This window comes from Sinocyclocheilus rhinocerous, unplaced genomic scaffold (assembly GCF_001515625.1).
Source record: "Sinocyclocheilus rhinocerous isolate Xijiao unplaced genomic scaffold, SAMN03320098_v1.1 scaffold3564, whole genome shotgun sequence".
Classification (NCBI taxonomy): domain Eukaryota; kingdom Metazoa; phylum Chordata; class Actinopteri; order Cypriniformes; family Cyprinidae; genus Sinocyclocheilus; species Sinocyclocheilus rhinocerous.
In genome coordinates, this window is record NW_015662334.1 from 189,416 (window position 1) to 208,503 (window position 19,088).

Genomic DNA, 19,088 nt, shown 5'->3' on the forward strand with positions numbered 1-19,088 from the left:
TTTCCATGTCAGCCATTTTGGGCGTCGGACATTTTGAATTTTGTCAAAAAATTCAATATTTTAAGAACGCTTAGACTTTATTATGAAAATCGGTACGCATCTTCAGCACCATGCCCTGATGGCACTCAAAAAGTTTGGGCGCAGCGCCACCTTGTGGTCAAAAGTTATAAAGCAATTGATAAAAATGCTAATAACTTTTGCATACATTATAATATTGATCACTTCGTGATCACCCCCTGCTGCAGCACTTGGTTTAGGAAGCTTGTCATTTGGAACAAGAACTCGTATGGTGTTGAAATGAGTTTGTAGGGATGGTCTCATTAGATCTGCAGGAAGCAGAAAGTTGAGATGATCTGTGTATTTTGCTGGTATTACGAAGAGTTTGAGATTAATGTGAAAACGGGGGAATCCAACCTCACCCAAATCTATTTGAAGGCGAGTTTTCCTGTTCATTGGCTTGATTAATGTTTATTTGTGTGGATCAGCGCTGTTGTGGATAGATGTGCCTGATGTTGGTTTCAATCCTATCTCTCTCCAGGAAGGCTTGGACTTTATCTCTCAGCAAGCGGTGGCCCAGCGGCCCTTCTTTCTCTACTGGGCGCCAGATGCATCCCACGCGCCTGTCTATGCCTCAAAACGCTTTCTGGGAAAGAGCCAGAGGGGGCGGTATGTGAACATTGCTAAGTATATCATCCATCGTAACTCATCCAGGATGTTTGTGTTAATCACATGAATGAAAGCTCAAATAATGCTTGTTTTTGGAAACGCTGTGCTATTACTTTACTAAGACATCTATCTACTAAGCCACCCACCTAACAACATCAGCAACTTTATAGAAATACAGTATGCCAGTAATCCACTCAGAACAACCACCTAGAGCGATATACACTGTATTAAAAAATCCTTTCACTGGTTGCCAGAACTAAAATAATGCAATAAACATTAATTTAAAAGCATAACATGTAACATAAAATCCTAATGTACATAGCTGATAACACAAAACTAAGAAGAAATATAATTATTTAAATGAAAAACCATCAAATGTTCATCGTCACACATGGAAATCAGAGAATGTCAGTTTATAGATGATTTGTTCTTTTTCACTTTCAAAAAACTGAACATTTAATAGTATTTTACTTTCAAATGACATGAAATGCCCAATTAGATTTATTACTATTTTTGCCATATATAGTAAGGGAAATTACTGTTAATGAAATAACAGTTTTTTAACATAACATTTTTACATTATTACTTTTTTTTTTACATTAAAACAACTATCATATTTTTAAACATCTGCCACTTACCTACATCTAGTAATTGCCATGTTCAGTCAGTGCCTATGTTGGTATTGGCCAATATTATTATTAATATATAATAATATTATTTATTTTAAAGTGCCCCTATTATGCCATTTCCAATATTGCCTTTCATGCAGTGTGTAATGTAGCTGTATGGGAATGTAAACGTTCTGCAAAGTTGTAAAGCTGAAAGTGCACGATAAAGTTATTGTCTCCCAAAATAAAGAATCGACTCTGAACAGCTGAAACGAGTCGTTAGTATTCGAATCCCACTTCTGTGACGGCTACACGTCACGGGGGAACACATTTGCATAATTCGCGCCTATGTTCTACGTTGGCCGGCCGCGAACAACTTGACCCCGCCAACAAATACACGTCATTCTACTGACGACTGCTTCTCTAATCTCGGGGAGTTCAATGCGGGATTCACAAAACGCTTGCTGTTGAAAGATGGATCAGTATCCTGTTTATTTGGACCAGCTGCTCCACTGAATCACAACCTGTATTTATGATAAATAATATATGTTTATATTTTCTATAGAGCGTTCAAAATACAGAACTATTGATATAGGCGTATCATTTCCGACACGTGCTGTACGCCGTAGACCAATCACAACAGACTAGGCCATCTGACCAATCAGAGCAGAGTAGGCTCACGGAAAGGAGGGGTTTAGAGAGACTGAATCTTTGAACTGCTTCGAACGAATCGCTTGAGAATCGCTGGAAAATGAGCTGATATTAAATGCATATTTTGAGAAAACGAAAGTGTTTTTTGACCTTGCATGCATGTAATCCTATTGTAGGAGACTCCCTAAACAATATTAGGAACCATAAAAATGGCATAATAGGGGCACTTTAAATATTGGAGTCTTTCTGATTAGGCCTACATAGGCCTGCATATTGGGAGCAGATAACATATTGCCATGTTTTTCTAATTCAAAGAGGTTTATTCTTTCTACACCAGATTTCAAAACTACTGAATAACATTATCCATATTTTCTACGTAATCAGTATCATATAATTGCTGTTGCTCCAAATACTGGAAATATTAAACATCACACCACTAATGCACAGACTGACAAGCTTTTCGGAACACAGAATCATTTTCAAGCGGAGTGATTCAAACAGTTCTGAATTTCAGCATTTTTGGAACACTGCTTAGCCAATCAAATTTGAGGACTGGAATTAACTGTTGTATAATGTACATGAAAATGTTTTATTGTGTAATTTCACGTGTAAAAACTCTAGATGCTAGAATGCTTCTTTATTATTTTTATTTTTTTTTGCAGAAGGGATGTCATATTATCAGTCCATAAATTTAGAAAATACTGTCAACAGAAAAATTCACCATGTTTGAAATGACCTTTAAAGATATGTCTTGTAATTGAAATCTACAGATGCAAATAGATCAAATGCAATGAAATAAACACTTAGAAGTGTATTTTGCATGTTTTCTTTCCACTAGTCTGAAAACACATTATGAAAAGTCAAATAGTGTAAAATTAAAAAAAAAACAATGTATGAATTAACAGTGTTTTTGCCTATAATGTCTTGACAAAAAAAAAAACTTACTGTTACTTAACGGCCATAACACTTATTGTTTTGACCAAACGTTCAGCATTGTGTGTTCCAGTTTTGTATTACATATAAATGATTGGTTAATGAGATGTTTTCTTTTTTCTGCTATGAGGCAAAAATAAAGCTAGAGGCTTCATTGGTAGTCTTGTCTGCAACTGTTTAGTATTCCTCCCAGTGCTTTGGAATACTGGGGCTTCAGTAAGCATACGTTTCTTCAGAATGCTAAATGAGGTTTGTGTTGACAGAGGAATGGATCAAGGCTGAGGGGTATTAGCCAGGTGCTGGCAGTGGAGAGATTCAGCCTGACATGCTGCATCTTAAAGTTTTATAACCAGTGCACATCTATCTGAGGCATCTATCTTCCTCCATATATCACATCCATCTGTCACAGGACAGGTTTCAAACTTGGGATAATTTGACAGAATTTGTTATACTGTCTGGGTTAGAGCAACTGAACAGGTTATCTGGGGTAATTTTTAGTGCTTTGATTGCCGTGATTAAGGTGGTGTAATGACTTGGATTACTTAATTGTATAAGGGAATTAATTATTATTAATTCATTCAGGTTTTGAGAGGACTCGGATCTGAATATCCCAAGTCCACCTGATTAAACCGATTTCAAATTTGTTGTGTTACACTTTAAATCAAGGGTCGTCCAGCGAGCCGTGATTTCAGTATATTTTAACAAACTGACTATGTATCTGTATTTTCCCTGGCCACGGGTTAAATACAATTATGATCATTTGTAAGCTCTTAGTGACTCCATAGTGTGAGTGGGTCCGGTGAAGACAGAGATACTACAGTGGTAAGACACTGTGTGATTTGTCTTGTAGTTATGGTGATGCAATGATGGAACTGGATGACGGCATCGGTCAGATTCGGGCTCACCTGGTCAGTCTGGGAACCCACAACAACACATTGGTGTTTTTCACAAACACATATAATGGGGCAGCAGTGATGTCTGGACCGCTTCAAAGTGGGAATCCATTCACACTTTTCCACCTTAAACATTAAAACACCATAGGGGGCGTTTATGACACTTTTTTTTTTTTTTAATTAAGTAGGAGAATTGCAAGAAATCATTTGTATTTTTTTATTCAAATAATTTCTTGCAATTCCTCTGCTGATGGCGTAGGTGTTTTTTTTTTTTTTTGGAGGATTTTTTTCTGAAGAGACTGAAATAAAAATGTTTTATTCCGTTTTTTTAATATAATTAATTTGAGCTTAATTTGAAAGTTTCTTTCCATCTGTTTGTTAACACAGATCTTCATATATATTTTTATCCCTCTGACTGTGGCATAAATTGCAAGTTTGTACCGGTTACATAAAACAGTTAGATATGTAACAATATATTAAAAATATATTAATGTTGTTATTATTGTTTATATCTTATTATTTAGCTTTTAGGGATGAAGGGTTGCTCTGAGCTACACTGAGCTACTGTCACGCTACCGATAAATTCAATTAAGTTAAAGCTATGCTGTGCAACTTTTTCGATTAAAAAATTACAAGATGTTATTAATAATGAGGGAGTGCCAAAAAATCCTCCAAACCATGTCTTTACTCAAATACACTTTGATAAACCTATAATAGTTATTAAAATTTTGTAGCTTTCCAGACAGATTTTGCATGAAAATGCATACGTTCACCTGTGTGTGTCATGTCACGACTACGTCCTCTCTCATAAAGATGTATTCATATATACACCGGTGCCTCAAACCAAATTTATCAATGTAGAGGAGCAGAACCAAAGCACAACCATGTTATTTTTTTTACCGCTAGACACCCGAAAGTTACACAGTGTAGCTTTAAATGTGTGATTAGTTTTAGTTCGTTACTCCCCAGTACTGTTTTTAATTTATTCCTAATAAATATTTAGAGGAAACTCAGGCTTGTTTGTCTTCTGTGGCATTTAGTGAGTCACCACTAAACGCAAGCCTGAATCAAACTCGCATCTCATTCAGTGCTGCTATTCAATATGTCTGAAGAATATGCACTAACTGCTAGGCCTCGGCTCAGATGTTTGTGCTAGTTTTATTTTCATTGTTGGTCAATGGACACATGCACCAGTCAGACATATTTTATCATTGCATTGTATCATTTTAAGAGAAGTTGTGTCAAGTTTTAAACTGTTAAGTTTGGAATACTGTGACAAGTTTTAAATAAAAAAAAAAAAGGTATCTCAAGATCCTCGCATTCTATTCTGTCTTCTGCTCTCTCAATGTATCTTTCATTTACACTCCCAATACACCTATTTAGTTTTTTTGTGTCAAGAGTCTCTTTTGTAAAGATTATTTGTTAGATATGAATTGCCATCACTGTATTTCACAGACGAGGCTTTGAGTTTGAGATTCCCTCCTGTCCCTTTTCATCCTCAGGCGGCAGCAATGGACCATTCCTCTGTGAGAAGGAGACTACGTTTGAAGGCGGCATGAGGGAACCAGCCATTGCCTGGTGGCCTGGACGGATCCCTGCTGGCACAGTAAGAATGATCCCAAGCTGTTTCATTTAAATGTAGAAGTCCCAGTTGTGCTTTCCAGTTCACTGTATTTAATCTTTCCACACCCTCAAAACACACCTCATACATTTCTATCTGTTCTAACACTCCATCAGTGCATTCTATAGTGTGAAAGGCCCTTAAACATCAAATATGTTCAGACTGGCTGTGATTGTGTTACGTCACACAGCACTTCTGTTCAATCAAATTTTTTGATTGGTGGTTAATGCAACTCAAAAAACATTCACTTTGCATCTTTGGGGACAACAAATGTAACTTTAATTAAGGGCTAATGTACATCCAGCTGGTCGTTATTGTGCAATAACTCAAAGCTTCCATGAAGAGTGCCGCAGTTCATGACAAGTGGTTTTGAGCCAAGACAATGAACAATTTCAAACCAGACAAATACTGACATACCACTTTCATACACCAGTTATAACAAAAACAATCATTTTTGCAGCAAGACAAACACTACAACATTATAGTTCTACTGAAGTCTGAAAATGATTTAATTTTCAATGCAGTCCATAAGTGCAAGATGCAAGATGGTACCAGTTGAGTTTATGAAACAAGAGAGAGTAAATCAGAAATGTGATGCGAGAGACATGAAAGAAGCGCTGGCCTCAGATACCCAGATGAGTGGTCTGTTAATCAGCATTACTATTGGCAAAGGTCATTATGAGGAATAACAGTCATCGGAATGTCTTGACTGACCAATCAGAATCAATCATTTCAGAGAACTGTATAATACATTTAGCAAGGTTGATCAGATCTTTGCTACCAATTTTTTGGTACCCATATTTTTTAAACTGGAACTGGGCCTCATAAAAATTACACCAAATAACCAAATAACAGTTATGATGCAGCTCCATTTTACAGTTTTTCTCGATTGCTTAAACACATTTCTTGAAACTATGCCTCATATTCTCAAAACAGTAAACACAAATTCTCTGTTTTCCTCCCTCTTTTTTTTTGTGGCAGAGGAAGCCTCCTTTTCCAGATCCGCTGAAGCTGTGTGCTCTGCAAATTACTTTTAATTGTATTAGGGGCAGCTGTGACATGGGGCTGTGGCGTGGGGGGATTTTTAGAGGAGGGAGTGCGGGAGCCACGCTAAGCCTGCCCCCGGCTCATATCTGAGGGGTGTGTGGGGCCCTGATAGCACGGCAGAGTGACGAGGAAGAGGGGGATTGGGAAGGTCTTAAGCGGCTAATCTGTTTGTGTGTTTGCTAAGGTTGGATTGAGCTGTAATGAGGGCTTCTGTATCTGAATATGCCAGGCGTGCCGGATAAAGAACAGAAAGGGAGAGAAGAGCAGAGAGGAGTGCTGGGGTATGTGGCTGTGATGGAGGCGTGTGGTGTGCCATGTGTCTGGGCAGTGCCAGAGCATTGCAGAGTGGGATAAGCAGGTGTTTCACACTGTTAATGTTTGTCTTGCAGCAGCAGGCTGGCTCTTTGTGATATGTGTATCTTCTTAGCCATTTCTCTCTTGGGAAGTATTGATGCCCCTTTTTGTTTTACCAAATTATGTGGGGTTATATTTATTCCAGATTTACAAATAAATCGAATTGAAAATGTATTCACAAACAAATCAAATGAAATGTACAAATTAATCTGAGATTCTCTGAAATTAAATTAATTCACAAAAAAAAGTTTTGCAACCATACAATGAGATTGTGTTTTTTGTATTTTAGAGGTTCCCTTTCATGGGAACTTCGAACTGCGTCCTCTAGGGGTCGCTATGGGGAACGCCTCGTCGTGACCCGTGTCTGACCTTGCCTCTCCCGTTTGGCCCAGTACTTCCGGTATCTGTAACAGATGCTTGGAAAACTCTAAATAAGTGCAGCACGTTAAGCTTTGCGCAAGGTCTCAGGTTACTTATGTAACCATGGTTTCCTGAGTAGGGAACGAGACACTGCGTCTTCTAGGTTTCTTGCCATGCTGCGGACGCAAGCTTCAGATGAAGAAGTGAATGACATGTTCTCCCTGCGCCTATTTATACTATAGTCGCACCGGTAGTGACGTCATGGCTGTCGCCGGCCAACGAGTTGGTGTTTTTTCAATGTATGCTTCAGACACGGGTCACGACGAGGCGTTCCCCATAGCGACCCCTAGAGGACGCAGTGTCTCGTTCCCTACTCAGGGAACCATGGTTACATAAGTAACCTGAGACGATTTCTTTGCAGTTTTGCTGTGAGGATAAATAAATGTGCACAATTCTACAAACGCATAGAAAGAATTCAAGAAATAAATGTTAGCAAGAAACTGAATATTGAAATAATAATACAAAAAACCCGATGAAATAAAAACCCAGATTAAATTTACAAAAAAAGGAACAAAAGAAAACCTCAGATCAAGTAAATTGACTAATACAATTAGGTACTACAAGCAAGCACCTCAGAGAATAACATAAAAAATGCAGGGTAAACCTATCAAGTAAGAACTTCTGTTATGTTAGTAAGGATGGGACTGTGTGAACTGTATTAGACTCAACAGCAAATCCGTAACCCTAAAGAGGATCCATTGCATTCAGAAACAGCTAAATGAAACACAACAGATTTACACTTAGGGGTCTCGAGATGGGTTTTTTAATTATTTCGTGGCGTCACAGCTAATGTGGACAAACCCAGTCACTCCTGTTGTGTTTATCAGTTCAGAGACACATAGACTGAGTGCATTAGGCAGGTTTTGCAGGTCTGTCTGCTCAGATAACTAGTGTCAGCCAAAAACACAGAGACGCAGACAGCTAGAAGAAGAGGAGGAGGAGGAAATGAATTGGAGATAAAGAAATATCCATTTCCCTTTTTACTAGTCCCATGTTTTTTGTGTGTGTTGCTGGATAAGAGCAGCTGGAGGTAGCAACTAGTTACCTTTATTAATTGTTTAACTTTTATTTCTCCTTTTCCTGTGTGTATAAGTATGTATGTAGGGTACGTCTGTGTGTGTGAAGCCTGAGAGTGAAGATAATGGAATGTACTGCCTGTCTGGCAGTGGTGAAGGGAATTCTGGGAGGCTGAAGCAGGCAACGTGTGTGTGTGTGTATGTGTGCGCGGCAGAGCCAGCTGCTCCGTGTTGATAGCGCTATCTGATTGTGAGCATGCCGTCTCCCTCAAAAGCCCGCTCAGGAGAGAATAGAATGGAAGATCAAGGATGACAGCGAAAAAATGGCATTTTATCGGAAAATAGTTCAAAGTTTATAAATAAAATAAAGCTTTTTTTTGCAGCAGGACTGGGGAGGACAGATAAAGCAGCAGTTCCGGCCTCTGTCCCAACTCTCCTTTCTCTCTGCCTTTTTCTTCATTTACAGAGATGTTAGTGTGGTTTATAATAAACCTGCGAGCACAGATTAGAGTGGGAACTGAAGAAACGTGTCATCGTGGTTCTGCTCTTCTAAACTGGCCTCCTTGCCGGTGCTTACGTTCTGTGCCATCTTGACAAGGTTCATGCATGAAGAAGATGCATTTGCATGCGTGTGTGTTTGTGTATATGTGCGGGTTGCAGCATGGGTTGATGTATCGCAGCTTAAACAATCTTGAGCATCTAGACTAGTGATAGCCACATGTCAGCTGATATTATGATTGTCATTTATGATAGATAATTATGCTTGCTTATCCAATTAACTATATAAAGCCTACTGTATCATATTTGATACGTACATTTCTGAGGCCTCTAAATTGGATCATGATAAACATGATCAAAACTTTGCTGAAAAACATGTTGTATACAATCTAAAAGCCAAAAAACACACATGCAATTTATTTTTTATTTTTTTTACAGATTTTGTCTAAAGCTCCAGTGAACTCTTTCATTTCAAAAGACAGTTATTTCATGAGTCAAAGCATACTTCACTTGTTTCAGCCAGCTTTTTATTGTTGCAATGCCGGTAGTATTTATAAAAGAATGTGTCTTTCTTCAAGTTAGCTGCACCCAAATCTCTCGGTTTATTAAAAAAATTCTGAAATTTAAAATTCAAATTAATTCAAGCCAAAATAAAACCTTAAAATGGTTAAGGCACATGTATTATATAGTACGAAAGATTTACCAGCTTGAACAAATCATTGGTTATCGTTCAATTTATTATTCCATTCAAAACTATGTGTTTCTGTGCATGATACCAGTGTTTTGTTCATCAGGTGAGTTATCAATTGGGCAGTGTGATGGATCTCTTCAGCACAAGTCTTTCTGTGGCTGGCATTCATCCTCCTGATGACCGTGTCATTGATGGTCTCGATTTAAGTCCTGTCCTCTTCAACAACTCACTGCTAGACCGGTAACCACCTCAAAGCAAGTGTGACTTTCATTCACATTTGATTAGTTTGTTCTGCTTTTTGATCAGATCTATTTACACTACATATAAACATTTTGGGTGCTCAGTCGAGACCCATTCCTAAAATATCTCTTGTCAGAATGTTCTCTGTTGTGTCAGCGGTTAGATGCCCTTACTCTAGAAATGTGATGTGGCTATTACTGTCTCAGTCCAGCTCCAAAGGTTATTTGAGTGATTGTATCACAGTGCGTCTTTAAGATGCATTGGATGCTGTTTCTTTATTTATCATTGTCTGCTTGGGACTGATGTTAACAGCAGGTATAAACAAGGGCAGAGACACTGCACAAATACAGTCTGCAACTCTTACTTTGCTGCTAGCATACAGTTTCTGTAGGTGTTCCTCTGGATAAAAGAGTGATTCTGAGGGAAGTTAAGGTCTCCTGATAAAGCCACTACCTGGAGGCTTTGAGAAAGAGACCATCCTTTTGCAAAAGGTGTTTTACTGAACACATATTGTCAAAATGGGATGAGACACGGTGGGCAGTATTGGCAAACGGAATGTCTTATCACAAGATTCCCATTTCATGCCCAACAGACCCATCTTCTATTATCGTGGCAAACAGATGATGGCAGTGCGGATAGGGCAGTACAAGGCACACTATTGGACTTGGAGCAACTCATGGGAGGAATTCAACAAAGTCAGTGATTGCAAATTCTTCTGTTTCAGATTCTGTCAAATTTATTTGTATAGTGCTTTTTACAATGCACATCGGTCAAAGCAGCTTTACAGAAAGTCATACTGGTACGTCTATAATGCCTTTAAGTCATACTTTGTCATACCTTTAGTCAAACCTCTGTTGAAAAAGCCTAATCTGGATACAACTGTTTTATCGCATTTTAGGCCAATCTCAAATTTACCTTTTATTGCTAAAATTTTAGAGAGAGTTGTGTTTTTTTTGGAAACAAATAATACTCTTGAAAAATTCCAGTCTGGATTTAGGAAAACTCATAGTACTGAGTCTGCTCTATTAAAGAGTATTAAATGACATTTTGCTACTTGTTGACTCTGGGAACTTAGTAATTTTAGTGCTTTTAGATTTGAGTGCAGCATTCGATACAGTTGATCATGGCATTCTTTTATCGTGCCTTGAAAAGTGTGTGGGCATCCAAGGAACTGCCCTGAGCTGGTTCAGATCTTATCTTAGTAACAGAACTTTTTCAGTAGGTATTGGTCGCGCTATTTCATCTGTAGCTCCTCTTACCTCTGGTGTTCCGCAAGGCTCTGTTTTGGCTCCCATCTTGTTTTCACTGTACATTCTTCCACTAGGTTCAATTTTTAGGAAACATGTAGTGTCCTTTCATTTTTATGCTGATGACACCCAAATCTATTTACCTTTAAAACACAATGACAAGAATGGTTTAGAAACATTGCTTGTATGCTTAGCTGATGTAAGATCTTGGATGTCTAAAAAATTTTGCATTTAAATGAGGGAAAGACTGAAGCAATTGTCTATGGACCCTCTGTGGGTAAAGGAAACCCAAATTTTAACTGTGGTCATTTAAACTCTTATATCAAACCAACGGTGAAAAAATTGGGAGTTGTTTTTGATTCCTCCCTTAAGTTTGACCAACATATTAACTCTGTAGTTAAGTCATGTTTTTTCCATCTTAAACTTCTGTCAAAAGTTAGATCTTTTCTATCTTTTAAAGATCTTGAAAGAGTCATACATGCTTTTGTTTTATCACGTTTGGACTATAGGTTGTTTTTATTATGTCTATGGTGTAAACAGCGTCTCCGCCTACTGGAAACTTTTTCAGGCTTCTGATTGGCCAACATGGCTTTACGGTTGAGATTATATCGCCACCTGTTGGTTTGGCATGCTCTTGATAGTGCTTCATAGCATGCGTTTGCGTTTTCATGTGGACGGAGATTTTTTTTAAAACGGAAGGAAAAACTCAGTTTATTGGTTTATTTATAAAATTAACCGTGTACTTGTGGACATGGCCTTAGTTGCTTAGCCTATATCCACCGCCTCAATGGCAGGCAAGTATTTAGTTTAAAAATCGCTCCTCTTCATAACATACGTCCAACATATGTAAATACCTTTTTCTTGTAATAGCGTGGTGGTTGAAGAGATCCCCTCATATGATTGTAAAGCGCGTTGGGTGTACAGCAATGAAAGCGCTATATTAAAAAATGCCTCAAAAATGCCTCATGCCTAAAACAGTACAGTGCGGACTTTCCTCCATCTCATCCGTTCTGCTTTTTCAGTCACTCCTGAAACTTTGCTGCATGTACAGGGTATGTGGCTGTTGGTCCTATTAGCAGCACGTAAAACAAAACTTTTATTCAAATTCTAACTTGATTATAGCCTAGAAAGCAAACAAATAGCGCTTCCATATAATCACTAAAAAGCTGTCACTCATTTCAATTTATCGCAATCTCAAGATGTTCATTTATAATCAGTGAAGCTCTCTGAACTGCAAATAAAATCTTATTTACATCGTGTCTACGTGTGGCGTTTAGCACCGAGTGAATTCTGACTGTCTCACGCTGAATGCGTGAGAGGTGGTAGCCCAATCTATTAATATCTTAATATATTATTATATCTTATATTCACCATTTGCACACACAAGCATTATCCGGCTCCGCTCCTCCCGACCGCAGATGCAGGTTTACAAGCCACTTTTTCCTGTGTTTTTCAATCAATTTCTTGACTTTTCCCCCCTTATGAACAACACATTTTCGTACACGATAAAAGCTCCTTGTGCTTTCTCGTTTTGGCCGATTTTAGCATTAATAAACAACGCAAAACACAGGCATTTTGAGTTTCTGCTAGTGATTCCTATGGAGAAAAATCACTTCCTGCCCTCCAGCTGCATTTCGCGCGTCATCAGTGACGTCATGTGCAAACCTATTGTAACTCCTTGTATATTGGACTACCCCAATCCTCCATGTCATGGCTTCAAATGGTTCAAAATGCCGCAGCCAGATTTTTAACAAGGGTTCGTAAACGTGAACACATTACTCTGATTTTAATGTCTCTTAACTGGTTGCCAGTGCATTATAGAGTTGAATTTAAAATGTTGCTGTTTGATTTTATGTCCTTAAAGGGGACATATGATGCTATTTTAAAGATCATTATTTTGTGTATTTGGTGTAACAGAATATGTTTACATGCTTTAATGTTCAAAAAACACATTATTTTTCAAATACTGTACATTATTGTAGGTCCTCTATGCCCCGTCTCTCTCAAACACGTAGTTTTCAACAAAGCCCCCTCCTTTGACAAGCACAGTCTGCTCTGATTGGCCAGCTGAACCAGTGCATTGTGATTGGCCGAACACAGCATAATTCTTGGTCTCATTTTAACTTATGTTTTAGTGTATTATTTTTATTATTATTCTTTTTATTTTACCTTTCCTCTTTTGTACAGCACAGTGGTCAACTCTTGTTGTGTTTATTTGTGCTTTTATAAGTAAGTAAATGTTAAATGTTGATGTCTGTTATGCTTTACCAAGAGCAAGTTTTAGGGCTGGGCAATATTTCGATATAGAACGCTTATACAGGTGATCCTCCTGATTTATATCTAGCTATAATGTAGTTGTAGTGTTGTTTAGCAAATATATATTAGAGATAGAATAACTATATTGTGTTGTTATTCCTTACTGTGGTTGAAAATTACCTTTTTTGTGATAAAGATTTTGCTCATATCGTCCACCTCTAAGTAGTTTAAAGGTTCCATTAGGGATATGCCGGTATCAAATTTTTATGTTGCGATTAATTGCTAATGCTTTTATCACGGTATGCGGTATTATCACGATATTGAAATTTAGTTTTTTTTTAAAAGTGCTGTCAAAAAAAATAAAAAAAGGTTAATAAACATTTTTCTTATAACAAAAATAAAACCGTAGTGCACGTGACGTCACACACTCTATAACAAGCAAGTGTAATAATAGTAACAGTTGCAAATTGTTTTATTTAGACTATAAGTCTATGCTAATTCACAAATTACCTCAAATGCCATACACGGCCTTTGATCCTTTAGATTGGCAGGTTTGAGCGCAGGAAAATACAGTGCAGAATACAGAAACCAAATACTACATCACCAATCTGGAATCATTTCCATTCATGTCACCCATCCGCATTTGTACAAGTGTCTTCAAGTTCACGTGATCGCAAACGCTCGGCTGGTCAGGTTTGTATTTACTGCATTCGAATATAAGACGACCCATTATTAAATTATTGGTGTTTTTAAAAATGAATTGGTAATGAGTGTTAGATCATCGCAAAATTAATCTAAATGTAAATATAGCTGAAGTAACCATGCACAGTTAAAGGTATAGTATACACCAAAATGAAAATTCTATTTATTACTCGCCCTTATGTTGTGTATGATTGCATTACACTTAATTTTCTTCTGTGAAACAATTTATTTTTTATTATTATATTTTTTTGTTTTTGTTTTTGTTTTTGAAGTCAGTGGTAATATTCTTCCAAATATCTGCTTTTATGTTTCACAGAAGAATTCAGTCATATAGGTTTGGAACAACATAAGGATAAGTACATGATGATAGGTTTTAAAGTTTTTGAGTGGACTATTCTATTATGTATCTAATAACAGCCACTATATATCAAGTATCAACCAATACAGTAAGTTACAAAATCTGTAATATCACCTGAATAACGGATATGGTACAGATATATCATACATATCTATAAGGGATTTTTTTTTTTAAAACCTCTCATCATAGTTGTTAACCTCGTCCTGCACTGTTTGTACTATAGACACGAATGATACCTCAAATTGTCTGGCTTTTCTTTTCGGTTGATGAACATTAAAGCAGGCAAAAATATCCAATTGGCTTACAATGAAATACTATTTTGACTTGCACCAATAAGCATCCAATCACATTTTCTTTGAAAATGTCTTGCCTCTTGATGCAGTAATTGCATTCCAAAATGCACATTAGCGTGTTAATGTTATCTAAAAAACAATGCCTCATCAAATAGACTAGAAGATCAGGTAGTAATGAATATTAATGGAGCTAATGGAGCGGGACCACTTCTGCAAACACGCTTCATCTATTAGCACGCTATTCCAGCAGCATCCTTCGTGCTGTGAGTTGCATTCTGTCAAGCCCTCGGGGACACGTCTGTCTGTCTCTCATACCCACTACACAGTCACACACGCTCCGTTTCCCATTAAAGTCACACAACACGCAAACATGCAACCCCTGTCCGCCGTCAGCCTGGGCCGCAGGCTTCTTCTCTGAATGTGAGGGTTTGTTTTATGCCCCATCGGTTGCTTAAATTGCTCTCTCCCGGATGGCCGCTGAATCAATAGCAGCCCCCTTTATCAGCTCATGTGAACTGGAGTGTAACTTCACAAATAATGCTGGCTGATTGCTTGTGAGCTGCCAATCAATTGTTTGAGCTCGCCTCTCACGCCGAGGACGGAGAAGGTTGGAAGCTGGAGTCTAGTCCTAATGGTTAATGTGTTTTCGGGAGGTTTCACCTGCTGCTTTAGAGTTGCACACAAATTCAGATGCATTTGGCACATCAGTTTACCTGTAATTTCTAAGCTCAACGCACTGAAATTGATTTGAATGATTGTGGGTGACGTCAAAGATTAAGCGATAAACTTTTTGCACATACTTAGGCAGTGATCCATACTGCACTTCTATGAAAACAAGGCTTTTTCACCCTCTGGTTTGTTTCCTGTTAAACTCGGTTGAAATGATGGCTTAATAGTATCAGTCACTTGGGTGAATTCCTCTTGAAACCTGTGCAGATCAGTGAGGTGTGAAATTAGAAATTTCACAGTGTAAGTGCTCTGCATCCGATGATCCTCCGCACCACACTTTTGAGCAAAAATATGACGAATTTTAGTGTGCAACACCTCACCTAAGGCTTAAGATACCTGATAATTCTTCTCCTAAATTACACATTTCACCAGTTTCACTGTACTTAATGTTTAGAAATCTGAGCTTTGATTGACGGCTGGGCTTGGGGAGGAACTGTTGTTTTTTTGGCAGTAAAGGGTTGTCGTATGACATGGTTTGAAGTCAAATTTATTTATATAGCACTTCATAGTCTCAAATTAAGTATTGTTTTATGTACTACATGAGTACATGCAGTGTACTATGAGTACATTCATGTACTAAAAATATTTTTGACCCTTTGACAAGTTGCTTTTCCTCTTTTATAAGTTGCTTTGGATAAATGTGTCAGCTAAATGCATAAATGTAAATATAAATTCAGTTCAATAACTGTCAGTGTTGCAAAGTTCATCAATTATGAATTGAGTTCAGTTCAGCTTTAAGCAGATCTAAAAGACTGAGCAAAAATATGAAGAATTTTAGTGTGCAACACCTCACCTAAGGCTTAAGATACCTGATAATTCTTTTCCTAAATTACACATTTCACCAGTTTCACTGTACTTAATGTTTAGAAATCTGAGCTTTGATTGACGGCTGGGCTTGGGGAGGAACTGTTGTTTTTTTGGCAGTAAAGGGTTGTCGTATGACATGGTTTGAAGTCAAATTTATTTATATAGCACTTCATAGTCTCAAATTAAGTATTGTTTTATGTACTACATGAGTACATGCAGTGTACTATGAGTACATTCATGTACTAAAAATATTTTTGACCCTTTGACAAGTTGCTTTTCCTCTTTTATAAGTTGCTTTGGATAAATGTGTCAGCTAAATGCATAAATGTAAATATAAATTCAGTTCAATAACTGTCAGTGTTGCAAAGTTCATCAATTATGAATTGAGTTCAGTTCAGCTTTAAGCAGATCTAAAAGACAATAGTGTCATTATTCAGCTCAAGTCAGTTCAATATTGATTTAATTCAGTTCAATAACTGTGTCAGTGTTACAAAGTTAGTGTTATTATCCAGCTCAATTCATTTCAAATTTTGTTCTCATGCGATAGTGTCAGTATAGTTAAATTGATAATAATACTAAATATTAATTGTGTTTTAAACCCCAACTGTGCAAGTCAAAGGTGACAGTGAAAAGTAATGCAAACCTCATCAGTTGACAGTAGTGGGAAAAAAAACAACCTTGGGTTAAACCAGGCTTAACACTTGAAGTGTTGAACAACAAACTTAAAGCAACATACCAGTGTTTCTTACAGGATTTTGTTTTTGGAACTGCACAGAATCAACCCCCAAAACTAAAATTTGTGCCTAACAATGTGCTGAACGATAATCCATACTATTTGTTTTGTTTAATTTAAAACGCCATTTATTACTCTGTTTATTACATTTTGGGATATGTATTTTTAAGCACACATATGATTAACTAGTTATAATAAGACTGATTTTCGTTTTACTAACCTCACATATGTGCATTTTTAATATTGCATTGCAGTGCATTGCATAACATTTGAACAAAAACAAAATTTGGGCCTAACAATGTGCTGAACAATAATAATCCATATTATTTGTTTTTTGTTTTATTAAATAAAGAAAAAAAATGTTTATTTACACTGTATATTACATTTCTGGATATGTATTTTTAAGTACACATATGGTTAACCAGTTGGTAATTAGACTGATTTAAGTTTTACTAACCACGCATACTGTATGTGTATTTTTAACATTTGAATTGCATAACATTTGCACTTCTCATCTCCTTTAATGACAAACATATATGTAATGTCTAATTACGTTACATTATACTGTTGTGTTTTGTAGTGCCCAGTCAAATATGCCAGTAAAAAAAAAATCAAAAACACTCGGCTAATATGTTTAGGAAAAATAACACAATTAAAAGTGTGAGAGCACAATTGGTAGTACAACAGAACAAATGTTATTAAAAGTTCAGCAAACAACATTTTGGTTACCAGCACCAACAAAATCTAATTCTAAAGAAGCCAAAGCATCACTCTTTGTTTGTGTTTGTGAGTAGAACAATTTCCACCCATTTCCATGATTCTATATTCTGAGATTTCTGTCCCCCCCCACATTACGGAAGCTAAATTGGTTGTGAACGCCATTTCATGCCGACTTTAATCCAGAATATTTTTAGGAAAGCTTTTTTTGAGCATCAATAAATCCAAGTTATTTGATGTTCGTTCACATTTTTCACGGGTGATCCACTTGCCCCCCTTGCTGTTTCTTTCAAAATGCTAACCTGCTCTCGTTTTTCAGCAGCACAGAGCCGCCCGCACTGCATTATTAATAGAGAAGCGCTGTTGCCTTTGCTCCTTGGGTGCAGGCTGAAGCACTCTCTCCAAACCTTGTGGGATTTGGACTGTTTCATGCCTGTAAGATCAGTGCACACAGACTGCTTCAAAAGACAGAGAGCAAGTCACAGGCCAGATCATAGGGGACCGTGTGCTGCCATGAAAAGTGTGTGTGTGTGTGTGTGTGCCACAGCTTGCTACCCAGTCCCTGGGTGACACAACACAGTCTTTTATGTATTCACAATCGCCTTATAAATGACCCTCCAAACATATGCTCTTGTGAAGAACACCAAAATATTAAAACAGTGCTCATTTGGAAGGAACTCATCTTATCAGTTCCCACAGGGCACAACACACAAATAAAGCCCTGCGGTCTTTCTAGGAGGTAGGATTCACAATAGCCTCCAGCTACTGAAAACGCACCCACACACACACACACACACACACACAACTCTTCTGTAACCTTATTTGTTTTGTTTGTTAAGGGTTTGATTAATTTGATGATGGTTTGCAGGGGTTATAGCAACTAGTGGACTAATCAACTTTAGTTCTTCCACTAGTTCAAGCTTTGGGACTGTGTCTTGTTGTGGATCATGTAACTCCAGTTCTGCTTGTTCTGTATGATGGCAGCCACAAATCTAGTGATAAATAATCATATATTTAAATTGGGTGAGCAGATCACAAGAGCACAGTGTCTGAAGTCTTCTTCATGTCGCAGGAGCAAAATATAAAGGAAAAAGCCAAGAACCCACAGCGTATCAGTGAATATACAGTGGGAATAGAAAAGAATCACCCCCTCCCTTTAAAATAATCACATTTTGTTTCTTTGCAGCCTGAAATGAAGACGGACACAGTTTTTGTTTTATCCAGCTGTATTTACTCAGTGCAACTTATAACATCCAAGTGAAAGATATAACACCAACGTCAGAAAAAAATAAATAAAAATAGAATCACTGAGTTGGAAAAAGAATCACCCCCTCCTAAAAGTGACTTGTAAACTCAATCAGGTGTAGCTAATCACCTTCTCAATGGCACACAAAGCCAGTGTTGCCAACTGCTTTCAACTGAAAGTAGCTAAAACTGGTAGCTAAATGTCACTAGATGACATCACAATGGCAAATTCACTGATCTATATACAGATGAACGTAGATCAGTGGGCAAGATGAGAACTTAGAATTGGCAACAGCCATTTGACTTTCAACTGTGATCAGCTGTGGTCATTTTGATTAGCTCAGCATGAAAAGCATGAAAAGA

The 19,088-nt window shown here is 37.4% G+C and overlaps 1 protein-coding gene across 1 annotated transcript in view; it reads left to right on the forward strand.

Moving 5' to 3' along the window:
- Window positions 1-348: 348 nt before the first annotated feature.
- Window positions 349-19,088, forward strand: part of LOC107728036 (N-acetylgalactosamine-6-sulfatase-like) — a gene marked incomplete at its 3' end in the record, with an annotated part of 24,179 nt that continues 5,439 nt past the window's right edge. Inside the window, exons 1-6 of the mRNA XM_016538096.1 lie at window positions 349-435; window positions 539-666; window positions 3,709-3,851; window positions 5,254-5,357; window positions 9,502-9,638; window positions 10,231-10,333. Coding sequence (XP_016393582.1) covers window positions 349-435; window positions 539-666; window positions 3,709-3,851; window positions 5,254-5,357; window positions 9,502-9,638; window positions 10,231-10,333 — 702 coding nt within the window. The remainder of the gene's footprint in view (window positions 436-538; window positions 667-3,708; window positions 3,852-5,253; window positions 5,358-9,501; window positions 9,639-10,230; window positions 10,334-19,088) is intronic.